The sequence below is a fragment of the Lepisosteus platostomus genome, chromosome 8, assembly GCF_059453375.1.
Source record: "Lepisosteus platostomus isolate fLepPlt1 chromosome 8, fLepPlt1.hap1, whole genome shotgun sequence".
Lineage (NCBI taxonomy): Eukaryota > Metazoa > Chordata > Actinopteri > Semionotiformes > Lepisosteidae > Lepisosteus > Lepisosteus platostomus.
Genome location: NC_142618.1, coordinates 51,505,621 through 51,522,604, shown reverse-complemented (window position 1 = coordinate 51,522,604; position 16,984 = coordinate 51,505,621). Strand labels below are relative to the sequence as shown.

The following is a 16,984-nucleotide window of genomic DNA, read 5'->3' as shown; positions in this document are numbered from 1 at the left end:
CATACAGATTTCAGTATCATTTATTCAGATTTGTTGGAGTGATTTGGGTAAAGTATATATATATATAAGGAATAACTGGGAGTGTGACCTCCAGGAAATGCTGGCCACCACACTGTGAGGCCATGGAAAAATTGGTTCAGACCGAGACCGCGGTGACTGCCTGGGCCAACCCATTGATTGACCAGTGAGAAGGTGAACATCTTCAGAGCGATGAAATTGTCCGACACAGGCAGTCACCACATTGTGCATTAATAAAACCAGCTTGAACAGGTTTACCTGCGGTGTACAGCTACAGTACATGCCGTTACAGGAAAGGAAGTGTTTGCAATGTTTATCTCATGAAAAAGTTAATAGATTTGCAATAAGCATGTGCCCAACAAAACACCTTTTTTCTTTTTCAGTAACCTATCCTTACTAAACATATTCTGAAATACTTTGATGTTAGGCATCCTATAATATGTTATTATACTACTACTAATGCAATAATATTTATGTGTGTAATTCTTCTTCATTATGCAAATAAAAATAAAAGTAAGCGGACCTTTCGAAAAGCAAAAACAGACATTAGGATACAGCTGTATATATAGTATATTATGTATATATACACCGCACTTGATGTGAAGATGGGAATATATAAAAATATCAAAGCTCAAAAGAAACATATAGTATCACTTTACATATGTGTGTATTTAGTATAATGAAATATATAGATTATGGAAATTGAGTAAATGTTTTTAGCATTGTTTAATTGTGGAGCCACGAGTGACTGTGATACACTTGAGTGACTGAATGAAAAAGTAACCTCATTAGTGAGAGGGCACAGGTGAGAAGGTGATTTCACGTGTTGAATGTCAAGCATGGTGTCAATCCTGAAAGAGAAGCACAAGAACTAGTGTGCCCTGCTAGCTCAAGAGTACAATGCCTGTTTGTCGTAGGTGTTATGGAGGATGGTTCATAGGCACTGATTTCTAACATGGCTAGACCATCACTGATAAAGTCACTTCCAGTCCGTGATGGGCCAGTACGAGCATGACGGGCTTCCAGTAGTGTCTAGTAGCTACAGTACTACTACAGCACTGCACTGATCAATGTCCTGGGGTCTTGTGAGCCCTCCCTGTGGGCTCAGACTGATATGATACTATTCCAGCAGGACAACACATACCTTCATGCTGTTCATATAACATTAGCTTTCCTGCAAGATAAGAATATGACAGGCATGCTATGGATGCCCTCCGTGCCAGACTTGAACCATGATGAACTTTTGTGGAATGAGCTGGACGAATGTGTGGTACGTTGGGCTCAGAGACCCGTGCACAGGCTCAAGTCCAGATATGTACAGTGCTTTCAACAGTGGCCACTCTTGCGACCAGCCTGAGATTTTCACTGTAGACCCCCAGCTGAACAACCCTGTTACACGTCAAATATGTGAACAATATGTAAATAAAGAATTGACCTGTGCCGTGTCTGTTCCCTTAAATCAATACACCTGCTACAAAAATAATTATATAATTTACCTAATAATAACAACAAATGATAACTTTGAATTTGCGGCGGTTAAATGTGATTAATTTCTTTTGATGCACATGTAAATGGAATTTTAGTTATATATCACATGCAAGGTATACTATGCATCATTTTTATTTTTTATTTTGAATGCCATTTTGTCATCACTACTGTCATTAAATAAATTGCTTGTCTTTCTTCTCCTTACAAGGAAGGAAAGCTTAAAAGCTTCTTGAATACTGAACAATCTCAATCCCTGTTTTAATAGCAAAGCAAAGGTTCCAAGATGCTGCCGTTTACTGCCTGGAGACAGTACCTACTGTACATACCTCACAATTATCAACCTTTCCAGAGTTATCACAGTGTGTCGTTTTGACCTTTTTTAAATAAAGGCTTTCAGAAAATACTAGATTACTGATTTTATATAGGTATTAGTCTGTTAGTGAAGGGTCTATAGTACAAAATCATTCTTTTAAACTCATAAAAAATGAAGACATTTGTAAATATTCCTTTTATTGCCAGGGAAAGTCAGCCGATATGAAGCTTCTAGAATTTAGAGTAACATTAATAGTTACTGTATGTAATGTGTAGTATACTTTACCTATTACGGTTATTCAGATGAGAATACTACATAAAAGTCATGTCTCATCTGACATTTAGGAATATTCTTCATTTTCCTAAACTGCAAGGTTTGTTCAATTCCTGAAGATTATACCAAAGACAGCAGATGCGTTAGAAACGTAATTAACTTTTTCAAAGCAGCATGCCTGGTGACTTCCAAAGCACAATGTTGGACAGATGTACTTGTTTTAAAACTTGAATAATTCCGTACAATGTCCTGAAGGCCTAAATCTATAGTTCAATTGTTTACTGAATAAAATTGATTTCATACAAATTCATAAATTTCATTAACAAATCTCTCATTATTTTGCAGGATGAATCCATCACAAGAAAGAAATTGTACAGGGCTGTAGCAGACCTTGCCTGTCAATTGCGGACAAAACGGATCACCAGTGAACAAAATGACCTTTCCAAATTTGACTGTCTCTGCGAACTACAGCTCAGGAGAAGAAAACATCTACAGACCCTTTTCTGTATTCAGTGTCCTGATATTGACGTTGCTGGCAATGCTTGTGATAGCGACCTTCGTGTGGAATGTGCTGGTACTCGTGACCATTCTCAGGGTAAGAACCTTCCACCGTGTGCCCCACAACCTTGTTGCTTCGATGGCCATCTCCGATGTCATGGTAGCCGCACTTGTGATGCCTCTCAGTTTGGTTCACGAGCTGAATGGTAGGCAGTGGAAACTTGGAAGGATCCTCTGCCACGTGTGGATTTCTTTCGATGTCCTCTGCTGCACAGCAAGCATCTGGAATGTTACAGCTATTGCTTTGGACCGGTACTGGTCTATCACAAGACATTTAGAATACACTCTGAAGACAAGGAAAAGGATCTCCAACATCATGATCCTCCTGACCTGGGTCCTGTCGGCGGTGATTTCACTCTCTCCTCTCTTTGGCTGGGGAGAGACCTACTCAGAAGAGCGAAAGGAATGTCAAGTCAGCCAAGAGCCCTCTTACACCATCTTCTCGACCTTTGGAGCCTTCTATCTGCCCCTTTGTGTGGTCCTGTTCGTTTATTGGAAGATTTATAAAGCCGCCAAATTTCGCATTGGGTCCCGGAAAACAAATACCATTACGCCGATGGCTGAAGTTGTGGAGGTATGGATGATGGCTGTTAATCTGCTTTTCTTAAAGAAGTTCTGTATTCCCTCAAACAAAATGAGAGAAAAGAACATATTGTGCTTTCTGTGAAGTGCTTTTGCATCTATATATAGAAATAAAGGGTGGAAAATAGATCTGTCAGTCACCTCCGAGAAAATAATCTCTAGAACTTTTCCCTGCAGATTTAATTGATACTTACAGGGTGCACTGATGGAACCTAAAGTATTTCAAAAAGTGGTCAAAAACTGCCACTTGCAAACAATGGTTACAGAAATATTCCTTCCCTAAGGTGACCAAAACACTCTGTAACCACCAAATAATCAAGCAGAAACTCAGTTCGACCTCAAAATTCAGACTTTATCCCATCTGCTTACTGCAAATTCCATATATAAAGTATTCGGTTTGGAAACTGTGATTGAAGAGAACAGATTTTTGCTTTACTGAAATTTACAAGTTGTTTTTTTTTATATGACTTCAACAAAGAAAAGACAGGGATACAGACCTGTAAGACTTTGGATTTCAATGAGTGGACGTAGACTAGCATGAGTCCAATATTGATATACAGTACCGTGTATTCCTACACATGAATTACACAGTATCAGAAAAGTTCATGTATATGTAATTGTTTATTAATAACAATAACTTTTATTTATAAAGCGCCTTTCTGAACCCAGAGACACTGTACATCTTGAATAAAGAAAAAGACAAAAAAGGCCAAAATAAAGTCGAAAAATAAAAAGAGCATAGAGGTTTTTACGGATGTAGGGCACTCAGAGACGTAAAAATTGGTACAAAGGAAAAGTTTGAGTTTTCAATATTGCATACATAAAATACCAGTTATATACTTTGTTCTTCCTTATTTTTGGAAGAATATGCTTTTAGAACTCTAGGTCCATGTTGCATACATTGAGCATCAATGCTTTTCAAAAACTGGCAATTTCAGAATAAAATGAAAAATCACTTTTTAAATGAAAGCTTCTATTATAGAAACAATATGAAACCTGACAGTCATCTTTACAGTTGTATCACGTATTTAATACCACATTGACAGGTTTTCCTTTTAATTTAAATTCCTGTGGAATGACATTTAAACGTGTTCTTTACTCTTTTAACCAAAAATCATTGATAAAACGGTACCATACTAAATTTAAAAAATAAAGATCAATATAATGAATTTATTAAATTCTAAAAACAACCCTAATCATTGCAATTCAAATACAAATTAAGTTTCATATCTTGTTGGTACAGATTACCTCTGCTGTTTCTTCTGTTTAAAGTATTTCCATATCCCTCAATATAATGCTCTTAATTTACACTAGATAAAATATGTCAGTCCAGGCAAGCATTATTGTTTGTATTTTGTTTGACAGAGATGAAAGCATAATTCAATGCATTTTTTCACACTCTAGAAGGTGTAATACAACAGTAAAGAAACAGCATTTAGTTAAAGTGCAGAGTAAAGAATCTTAGAAAAACTATTTAGAGTAACACATACAGTATAGTTATGAATAAACTTCACTAATATCTTATTTACCATTTTGCTTAGAAATTGAACATTATGAGTTAAACATTGTGATGGGTCAACTGTTTTGAAATACAGTTAACAGCTTTTAAAAGTTGTCCCTTCATTGGAAAAATAACAAAACTGCTCAGTAGGACTGTAAACTCTATGGCTTCACACAACTGATAAAGCATTATAACTCTTTTTTTTTTTTGGTTTATTCCAGTGAAAAAAAATAATTAATTGAAATAAAAAATCCGATTTCTGGTTCGATCTGCCACACTGTAAGTCACTGAACCAATAAATTAGGACAGAGAGGCAGGGCCTGGAGAGATTAATTCCTGTAAAATATCAAATATTTGCTAAATACCTAGAACAAGTGGTGAATTCAAATATCCTTGTTTGCAATAGGAAAATCATTACAACACAGTCAATTAACTACTACAGAACAAGTAATAAAATGTAAAAAAACATTTTCAAAGACTATGAAAAATGTACAGTAAACAAAATATTATGTTAAAATTCTATCAAAATATAATTCCAGCTGTACTAGGATGTGTGATCAAAGAATTAAGCTAATAAACAGAAGCAGTCTCGTCCAATGTTATCATATTACAGTGTTCCTCACACACTTGAGAATGGAAAAGATAGAAAGCTTTTGGATTTCTACCTATCTCAGAAGATAAATTCTCCCTTCTGTAAAGCTTGGGGTATGAAGTGATAGTGCTGCCAGTTAAACCTGAAATTATGGAGTGTGGGAAACCTGGAGATGCTTGAACCTCTCTTGGAAGACTGATATTATGGATGCACAAATATTTTAATATGACATCACATTTGAGTGTTTTAAATGTGATACGACTGGACAAGAAGTGTTGCCTGATTTCAGACTGAGTTCATATAGAAGAAATATGGTGTCACAACTTCCAAAGTTGCGTCCATCCAATTCCAGTCCACGAATTCGGGAAAAGTTCAGGGTATTCCAGAATTAGTCATGTTATTTAATTCAAACAATGTAAACCAGTCTTCAACAACCTTTTAATATTAATTGGGTTACAGGAACTGATCTAACCTTTTTCAAAATTCGAACTCAATACAAGAGACTGGAAAAATAAAAAGTGGGGACATATACAGATATAATGGGAAATATGTCAACCCTTGATCACTGAATAACAAATACTTTTTAAATTTGAAAGGTGTTGCCTTGCATACAGCGCTTAACCCCATGTTTCTACTGCAGGAATACTTGACTAAAATCAGTTTTGACACTGACAAATCTCCTGTTGTGGAAGGAGATAAAATCCACTCTGTTTGTGTCTTCTCATTTTCTGTGCAGCCTTTTGGTGAGAGGAATCAAATCTCACAAATCGCCTTTGCTCAGCGTGTTTATTTAATGTATCCATAGGTAAAAGAGGCTTCCCATCAACCACAGATGGTGTTCACAGTTCGCCACGCAACAGTTACTTTCCAGACCGAAGGCGATACTTGGAGAGAACAGAAGGAAAAGAAAGCTGCCCTGATGGTTGGGATTCTTATTGGCGTCTTTGTTCTTTGCTGGATTCCTTTCTTCATCACAGAGCTCATTAACCCTCTCTGCTCTTGTGACATCCCTCCCATCTGGAAGAGCATTTTCCTGTGGCTCGGCTACTCCAACTCCTTTTTTAATCCGCTTATATACACAGCTTTCAACAAAAACTACAACAATGCCTTTAGAAATCTCTTCTCTCGACAGCGCTAGGAGCTCCAGACTTTCTGCGTTTCTAGTGTAAGGATCGTAATAACTAGCACTGTTATTGTGAAATGTAATGATCTGCGTTTCCTTGGAATGTTATGGCCAAATGATTTACTGTATTGTCTCCCTCTGTCAGTGTAAAGTGTATCTGTGGCCCGTTAGGGTCATTAGGTTACTGTTTGTACTGAAGCACAAAGAAAACACAACAGTCAGGTAGTAATAGGTAGTCAAATATTAAAAAAATGGATATCAAAATAATAAACTGAATAAAAATACGAAGAAATATAATTGTTCAGTATGAAATTTGACACGGTCAAAATTAACATCTTTAAAAAAATAAAAAATAACTGCATGTACAGGTATGTCCTCATTGAGCATTAAGCAATCTTAGAAGCACTGATGCGTAGAGTTTATAAGCTTCTAGGCAGACCAATGTGGGATGTTTTACCTCTCAGCCAGATGGCGAAGGCTGGCTGTTCATAGTTGTCTCTTCTTGTTGGTATTTTAAAAATTGTTCACAGCAAGACATCCACATTGTCACGCTACTATAATCCTAGCGCTGTTCTGCTGGAATATGGACACTCCCATACTGCCTTTCAGGAATGGAAAGCTTCAGAACTTATTTGATGTATTTTCTGAGCAGTAACATGACTCTCTTTCCATACCGTGTTGTCTTGTGTTGAAGGAGATTCCTCTTCACCGCATCACACTTCCTAGTTGATTTTAATGATGCCAGAGTCAGAATAGAGCTCATCACAATATCTCCACAAATATCCAATATCTCCCCCCAAAAAAATATTTTTTATTCTTGAGGTCTTGTCAAAAATAAAACAGCATTCCTCAGTGAATGAGGTTATTCAGCATTCCTTCTGCCACCACCTCAGGCTCACAGGAGTGACTGATTTAATGTCTTAGCTATGAGCAGTACTGCTTAAGGGCCTCAGAATGTGCAGATCTCTTTTCTGCTGACTCCGAGTTATTTCCCATGCTGTAATCACTTTGAAAACAATCGTGCAAGTGGAGCAGACGTATGCGACTCCGGCCCTCTGATTTCGAGGACCTGTCCCTCACAGTCCGAAGTGAGAGGTCTACTAAATGTTGAAGAGAGAAATCTCATTTTCTCCAAGACAGATTTTTCTGAATTGAAATTTGTACACATCCTAAAATCCCTGTACATTTTGGAGATTTAAACTCCACACACTGAGTACCTGGTAGTTTGATGAAATCACATGACTTGAGGTCAGGATTTTGTTAGCCTTCGGAACACTACAACTCAAATAATCAAGAATCTTCACTAAAGCCTATTTACAATGTACTGTAAATAGCATTATATCTGCACCCAATGAGCTATTGATGTGCTTTATAAAACTGGGTTGTTGTGTTTTTATTGTGCGTCAGTATAGAAATATCACAATGGGATTGTATTACTGGGACAGGATTATGGTACTTCTCTTGGGATTCTGTGTACCTGGCTGGAACAGATGTGGTGTTTGAAGTTACTCCTTAATCAGGACCACAACTCATAATAATAGGGGACCGCAAACACTTTCATCCTTAATTGCCACAGCTGATAACTAAACAACACAGCAACACAAATTTGCAGAAGAAACCGAGTTGATATTGCTGAGTTGGTCATTTGCAGAATTAAAGAAACAAAACTTTGCTTTGTTTTTAATTTAAAAACCACTGCTAAAATGAGCCATTTAGAAACATTAACTAGTCACAGGCCTTGAATAATTGGAACATAGCCTGCATCCAAATGTATTATTATAATTATCTGCTGCTCTATTGTTACAACATGTTTCTTATCAGTTCAGTGGCAGCTGTGAACATCTGGACCATCTCCGTCTGGAACTGGATTCAGGAAGAGTACAGAACTTCAAAAAGGAGCATTATTTTCTGTACTTCGGGCATAGTGCATTTGCTGCAATAATTGTAATTGATTCAGGTCATTCTAATGACAGTTTGCTAATGAAAACAGAAAAGAAGACAATTTTCTTCTTGACCAAAACTTGAAAGCAATATCACCCTTGATATATTTCTTAATTTTCAGTTCTTTATTTTTAAACAAGATTGGATTTCCTATTGAAGTTTAATTTCTTAGAAAAATCAACTACTGTTTTTACATATACAGTATTTGTTGTTTTTAGAAACAACAAATTATCAGCATAAAGTCCTTTGTGCAAATTAATTTGATCTTTATAAGATGAAAAGTGTATAATTGGACTAACGTGAATATTAATGTATGACAGATAACTTTAACTAGGAAGCCAATTTCTTTATTTGCCACAATGACCGCCAGTGTGCAATCCTACCTTGGTTTTGAGAAACTGTTTCCTCAGCTTTTATCAATTATTCGGAAAGATTTCAAGCACAGTTTGTTAAAATATATTTAGAATTGGTTTTGCACACTTGCAGAACAGATTCTTCAAAGAAATTTGGAACAACAGTTCTTTTGTGTGTTCTGTTTCACTCAATGACTTATCTCTGCAACCCTTGTTTAATCTTGACTGTCTTGGTCCCACCAGAGGAAGCTCTGTTTTAATTATTTTCTCGTCTGTCCAGGTTAGGAGCTAGCTTCCTAACACCTAAGAAGTACACAAAAATCTCATCTCATTTAAATGTGCCCTTGTATTCACCTAAAGAAAATGTAAGACTCAAATCCACTAAGGAATTGGATATATATAAGTTATACAGAGCAGACATCAATACAGAACACTAATGGAATCCGACACATTGAATGTGTTATGAGGCAAAATATGACTAACTCATAATATTAGGAAGTGTACAATTAAGAATCTGACGAATGCCGATAGCTGGCTGAGAACTAGTAGTGCTCACCTAATGTTCTGTTGGTGAGGTGAGATGATCTACAGTATATCAAGATGTTGTCTGGTAAGTAAAACAAAGGACAATCAAGGAGCTTTTGAACTACTTGATTTTGTTCCTCGATATTCATCCTCAACAATAATAATAATAGTTAAAATGTATTCTTAGGTGAGAGAAAAAATAAATAAGAACAGTTTGAATATTTCAAATGAAACCATTGGTGTTTGTCAAAAACCTTGGCATAGAAATAGCCAGACTGTGATTTATAAAATAACAAATATTATAAATCATTAAAACCTATGAACATGATAAACATTTTATTGGTCAGTACTATAAGTATTATATTAGGGAGTAGGCTAAGAAGCAAATAGGTGTGTAAATGGCAACATCACAATTGATGTACAAATAATAATATGCACTGGCATTCCTGCTTCTTGTCTATCTGTACCCGCATTGTGGATGCTGGAATCATACAAGAATACCATTATTTGCTTAGTAAAAAAACACTTAGTCATCTCATACAAATACTAACATTAAGGCTAATTAAAATTTTACACTCTTGTTAAAGGTTGTGCTTCATGTTATATGCAGATATCAGTCTGTTTTACCTTAAGTTACCTAACTTTTAAAATTTTGGCATCCAGTGGTGTACTTAGAGAATGAAGAGTCATAGAGATTGAATAGAGAATGAATGTAGTCTTTTCTCCCTTAGCTAATGTGAAAAACCACTTGAGTCAAACTACTTATCCCTTTTAGCTTTATTGTTTAAAGAATCACTTGGACCTTTACAATTGATAAGTCGGTGAATAATAACTTTTTTCAATGTCAGTAATTAGACCACTACAGTATTGTAGCCTCTAGGACTAATATATGTCACATTAAGTAAAGTATACCAACCTAAATTGCAAATAAATATGCAACGGCTACTTACAGATTTATTCTAAACATTCATTATTAGATGCTTTCATGGATAGCAAACTGACTAAAGATCAAAACCTATTTCTGTGATGGAGTACTTGCTAGACAATCAGATCTGGTTTCTTTCTCTCTGATTTAAAGCAGGTTCATCCTGTCTGACAACCAAAACTGTGATAAATGGAAAACTGTAAACCAAAACCAATGTAAAAATAGATTAAAACATTTCAATTACATTTAAGAAATGAATACATTTACACTTCTGTAGACCTTAGTTACCTGCAAACCTGTATGTTCCCTTACTGCCTGAGTCCTAGAACACTTTCAGTTTGTCACCCAGGTGTTCCCAATTCAATTTTATAGCTGTTAAGAATTTATTTTCACATTTAGCTGCAATTTAGCATTTTGCATTCTTAATCTTCTGTTCCTTGTATTAGGTTTGTTTGCAATTCTCTGTTATTTCAAAAGAACTATTGCCTGGAAAGGTCAAAGGGTTTCTATGTTTCAAGTTTCCAGACTTTAAGATTTGTAGGACTGTGGGCCCTGTTAATTGCTTCCTTTATCAAATCTGATACAGAGTTGCACTGATACACTTCAGTACTGACATATTTCAGATTCCTCTGTATTTGCTGAGCTTCTTACTGATCCCTCTTGGGACCTCAAGCATGGTTTGTTAGATCCCTATGTTAGCAAAGTGTACAAATAGTGATAAACTACAGTCTAAAACAAAAGACAGACAGGGCGCTTGAGTCTTTGTGTCTCCTAGGCCCTAGGACACCTCTAAGTACTGATGAGAAGCCTAAAGGAAAGAACTTAACCTAAGTATAAAATGTTAAAGTTGTATATTGCAAGAGGAAGACCTCATTTTGAATATTGTGTACAACTTTGGTCATCGCATTTTAGAAAATACTGTATATTTTTGCTTTGTAATCAGTCCAGGGAAGAGCAACCAGATTTATCTTGGGACATACTGAGGAATGTTCTTCACTGACAGGCCGAAGGAAGTGAACCGTTTTAGTCTTGACGAGCGAAGACAATAAAGGGACCTCACACAAGTATTCAATAACTTCAAAGGCATGAAAAAGTCAACCCAGAGGACTTCGTCAGAATGAAGAGTGAAACACGATCCATGGGACACAAGTGGAAACTAATTAAAACTGAGAACAAATGGCACCGCCTTACCCAGAGGGTTTTGTAGTGGGAGTCTGGAACAAACTACCCAGCCATGTTGTTGAAGCTGAAACCCTGGCTTCTTTCAAGAAACGGCTGGATGAGATCCTGGGATCAATTAGCTACTAACTACCAAATGCACTCAATGGGCAGAATGGCCTCCTCTCATTTGTAACCTTTCTTATGTTCTTATGCAACAGTCACATAACATAGTTTTTAGGAAATGTATAACTTGGTATTTATACTGATCTAGTCTGTCATAATGATGGAACATTGTGACAATCTGAGTACAAATGACAAAGAAATCATACACAAGAGACAACAGACAACAGAAATTAAATTGAAAAGTGCCGATTATAGTAATGGCTTTTAAATGAAATGTGAAAAGTTAATATTTCATCATTACTACAGAATCACCCAAGAGGAGCACACCACATTGATTTCAAAATTATTTTTCTTATCTATATTAGACACATCATAGGATTTTAAAAAGAACAAGCACAGCAAAGTGCATCTGGTGTTAAGCAACTTTTGTATAGTCATTTGTACATACACATTTTTGTAAGATCTTCAGATTCTATTCTTTGTAACACTGTGTAAATGCATAATTTATCAAGGAATTCAACGTTCTTCTTTATTTATGATATTTATTTTTCTGTGTTTTGCTGTATAACTTAATGTAACATCAAAAACTGTGTAACGCTAACATTGGAATACCAGCAATTATCCATGAATGTTTTTGTAGAGAATTATTTCAAGTACAGCAAATATTCTCTAAGCTGATGCTATACCTCACCTCTTGTTTTTAATTGTAGCATTGTAATATTTTTCATATTGAATGGTTGCTTTATCTTAATCTTATTTCTGAAACAATTCTGATCTTAGGATCATTTTGTTAATCCTTCAATGTCATTATTTTGTTTCTGGTCCAAGTATAGGATGTCCACAGTGTCCTGTTAACCAAATATTTTCCATTCTTTTAACAATGCACTAACCATTTGTTTCGCACTGTGATGTTAACTGTATTCAGAAGCTCACAGAATCCATGTGTGACAATGTGCTTAGTAGACAACGTTCAGTAATAGTGCATGTTAAGTGGTGTGGTATCTTGCCTAACAAGAATGGGTAACCCAACAAAATTCCTCCCTGGAAGTCTGTTTTAGTTCTTCTGTTGTTGGTTATGAACAGTGTGTATCTTGTGGTTTCACAAACCAAACATGGAGCATATTGAGACTTCGTATATACTGTGTGCTAGAATATGAAACTGTTATGAACTAACAGAAGGTTTTGTTTATGCCCACTGAAATCCACTTCAGGATTTATTTGTTTGTTTATTTCTGCAATACATCATTATTTTTGTAGATATGTATTTTTTATTAAAGACTATATTTTATCTATGTTATGGGTTGATTGTGAAAAAAATAGGAATATAGTCTCATCTCCATTTGCACTAAACTATACAATTTTGCATGTGTCTCATTTAACATTCATCATGATTCCTCAAGTCGCTATTGTATTTATTTAGCGGTGAACGGCTGCTAATAAAGAAACCTTCAGTACACCATTTGTATTTTGACTGTTTTTATAAAATAAGCAGCAAGACCTATAAAACTGGTTATGCTTTTAGAACACATATTGGAACGTCTCGCTTCTAATTTACAACTCTAAATAAGTCATGTAAAGTGCAGTTTCTCCTTTAGCAATAACTTGTACTGCAATGTCATTTCAACAGTTGCACATTTGTGGGGAAAACGACTCAACAGTCAAACGAGAAGCCTTTTGTCCTCATAGGAAATGATGTCCATCTCCAGAATAACCAAGTTTGGAATGTCAACTAAACATGTCCCTGTAACGAACAGTTCTTTCCGGACCCTATGCGGACGACACAGTCCGACGGAGTGGGGAAACACTGGGGAAACGTCATGCAGGAATATGGGGCTGAAGACAGAGGGGCGTGTCCAAGGTGCGCTTGTGCACGGGGAAGGTGTGGCCGAGGCGAACAATCCGAGAGTAATCCATAGAGTATCCAAAAACACACGAGAAAGTCCAAAACCAGGAGATCCATCAGAGGAAAGAATTAAAAACCACGAAGGCCGGGTCGGAACCGGCGGACGGGGAACAGGAACGGGAACCGAGGTTAAAACCTTAACGGGACCAGGCGCTTCCTGGTCCCGGACTCGCACGATATGGAAATCAGATGCAGAGCCCGGAAGAGCGTCAGCGCCTGGCTTTTAAGGTGGGCAGGGAATAGGGCGCAGGTGCATGGAATAAAGTCTTGAGCGATAGGGCTGGAGCACCCTTAAGGAGGGGGAACTAATATCGTGACAGTCCCTCTTTAGAACTGCAAGACACTGTATTAATACCACAGAAATTCTGCAGTCTGCATCTGTTGGGCTTTATCTGATAGCAGCTCCACCTACTTCACTCCAGCAAGTGCAAACATTTGGTCATTCAACCAGAATATTCCAAGTAACATGAATATCTTTCCCATGTGCTTTTATTAGCAGCTGCTTTTGACTATTCTGTGGCATTTTAGTGTTAGTTATTACAATGTCTTTGGAAGAAATTTAAAACAGCTCATTATTTCCCTTTACATAGTTTTACTGGAAGAAAGAAAAGAACAACAACAACAATAATAATAATAATAATAATAATAATAATAATAATAATAATAAACTTTATTTTATATAGCGCCTTTAAAGGTGGCTTCTCAAAGCGCTTTACAGGATGACAACAACAATAAATAAGGAGAATACACAAGATAAGACACAATTATAATATATAGAGGAGACCGTGGATGGTGGTACTAAGAAGAGCAGTGGTGAAGAATGGAACCAGTTAAGTAAAGGCTTTTTTGAAGAAGAGGGTTTTGAGTCTGGATTTGAAGGAGTTTAGAGAAGGAGTTTAGATGATGCAGGATGGCTTTATTAGTATTTTGCCAATAATACTTACTTTTTATTAATTTATCTTCAGAATTTGAACTGTCATGTTGACAGTTTTGAAGGGAAATCAGCTATTAATTAATCTTTTAATCAAAGGATAAAGTTAAGGATTCCGTGTCTGCAGGATAATCTCTGGGTTACCGTAACTCTCAAAGGCAAAGCAGTGTTCTGTTAGTGGATAGATGGATCTATTATTGATATAATGTTTCGCATCACATAGCTTGTGCAATTTGTATAATCAAGGTCTCAATTTCGAAATCTCTGCATGTGTGTGTTTTGTAAGGTTAAATCACAGCTGTAATTGTCCTCTGATGTCTAAACATAATTAAAAGTAAAAACAGCTATGTATCTGACTATGCAGGATGGCTTTATTGCTGTAAATGAAACATTTATTTTCCCAATTATTCCAATGTCTGTTCTTGGTTTGCTTTTACCATGAATTATGGAATACCCCTTATAATTGATATGGAATTGGATATACTTGGACTATATTAGTGCCAGATGGAACACAGGCTGACTAACATGCCTGCAATACATCAGATGGCCTGACTGTATTAGGAAAATTGCCACCTTAACAATTCATTTGAGTCATTAGATGCCTATTAAGTGCTTCGGGTCTGAAGTGAAATAAATGACAGACCATTAAAATAAAATACATCTTACCACGTGTATAGGTTTATACGGATAATTTAAAGTAAAATGAAATACCTTTTTCATGATTAATTCATGTTCTAACATCTCAGAAACAGCTCAAGTCATTCCTTGTAATAGCCAACTTCTTTTACTGGTTAGAAATATATTTAAAATACATTAGTCCACATAGTAACTACAGACTCTCTAAATACGTGCTACAACAGACATGTTTCACCGCTCATTGAATTAAAGAATCTTAGAAAAGAAAAATGTGGACAACTTAATGCTTTCTTTTTGGTTTCTGACAGGGGCAAAAAATGAAGATTAAGATTTGGGATCATTTGATATTGTTTATTAAACTATACAGTATGAATTTATCTAATAATATCTACATATTTATAATAAACTGTATAAAGGCTATTGAACAATGATTTGTTTCAGCTCCTAAGAGTATCAGGTACCATTAAATTGAATTTGTTAAGATAAGGGGGCAGGACTAATTTCTCCAAATCCTAAGATGTAAATAGAGCAATTTACCTATTACACTTGATTGTGCTTAATAATCAGCATTTGTACCTTTTAAATCCTATGATGCATGTCGATTCACAGAGATATGCAATTAATATCTTTTAGATTTTGATTCTTCTTTTTTGCCTACATTTAACGTCTGTAATACAAGAATTAATTATTAAAAATATTCACTTTCAAAATCATGTACCTGTATATATCACTTGTAATTCTTCGAAAACACTGTAGATCATCACTGGAAGGGGTGAATACTTTTGCAAACCTCTGATATGAGCATTTCAAATCAGCAGAATAAGAACAAGACTAAAACAGTGGTGTAGTCTGACTTCTTCGAAGCTGAACTCATTGGAAAGATGATGCATTTGAAATGATCACCTAGGGTAAACCTTTAACTTAATGACTTTTAGGCATTACCTTGGAGTAGGTTGATATTAAGTACTGTCTAGGTACAGTAATGTCAATTGCTATTTTTAATTTATCTTGTTTACACATTTTACTTTCTTGTACTTAAACATAATGTAATGTAAAAGCAAACTATGTTATAAATAACCCTAAATTAAGGTGCCCACTAAGCAAATAAATAAAACAGGAGAAGTAGCATAAGCTTCTTCTTTTAAGACAAATCTGGACAGTTTTAGCTAGACATATAGCTCATTAATAAACAATTCATTAAATTATTCTAATTCACAACTACGATAAATGTATTGGTTGTTCTTCACATCTATAAAATGTCTATATAGATTTATCGTGTTTATTTGTTCATATTACGTCACATTTTCTCTCTTCATTCCAGTTCCAGGTGTTATAGTAATTACCTGCTAATTTAATAATATTCAATTACAGAAAAAACATGTTGCTTCTCAGAGCAAGCTGGATAAAAGGGCAATAGTGGGTAAGAATTTCTAAGATGGATGATTGTCAATTTGGTTGCCACGCAACAGCAGATTGGCTGAATTAAAGCAAGCCCCACTGTTGATAACTTCATATACAACTGATCATATCTGCAGTGTATCATCGAGTATCTTCCACAGTACGTCTGTTTTATAATTTGTGCGTCTCTGTAAATTTAGTTAGCCTTATTATATTTCTTTCTTTTTCAGGAAACTTTGAACTTAGCCATTGCAGTAAACAATGTACTTTACAAGATGACTATCATTTCTAATTATGGATGTAATCAGATATGGCAGAAACGTTATAATAGCCTTTATCACTTTCAAAATACAGATTAATCATACCTTTTATAAATATATATTAATTTACTTTCATTTTCTAGATATATATTGTTATTTTTACAGCAAAGCATTATAATAATTCAACTTTCCAGTACAATTAGCATTTACTCTTCATTATCTAACATCTTAGTCAGTACATTATTTTTAGATTCAACTGTGGCAATTCAAGATGAAATCTGGACCCTACCGTCTTCAGACAACACTTCATATGAAGATGACTCTAGTATGATAAACGTAGAGTTTAAAAATGTCTTTTGTAGGTGAAAAGAATAAATATT

At 35.5% G+C, this 16,984-nt stretch overlaps 1 protein-coding gene across 1 annotated transcript in view; it reads left to right on the top strand.

Annotated features, from left to right (window-relative positions):
• Nucleotides 1-12,932, top strand: part of LOC148657500 (5-hydroxytryptamine receptor 5A-like) — a 32,186-nt gene extending 19,254 nt beyond the window's left edge. The window contains exons 2-3 of the mRNA XM_088643864.1: nucleotides 2,438-3,224; nucleotides 6,131-12,932. Of these exons, the coding sequence (XP_088499990.1) occupies nucleotides 2,526-3,224; nucleotides 6,131-6,463 (1,032 nt within the window). The 5' untranslated portion in view covers nucleotides 2,438-2,525 and the 3' untranslated portion in view covers nucleotides 6,464-12,932. The remainder of the gene's footprint in view (nucleotides 1-2,437; nucleotides 3,225-6,130) is intronic.
• Nucleotides 12,933-16,984: the final 4,052 nt, after the last annotated feature.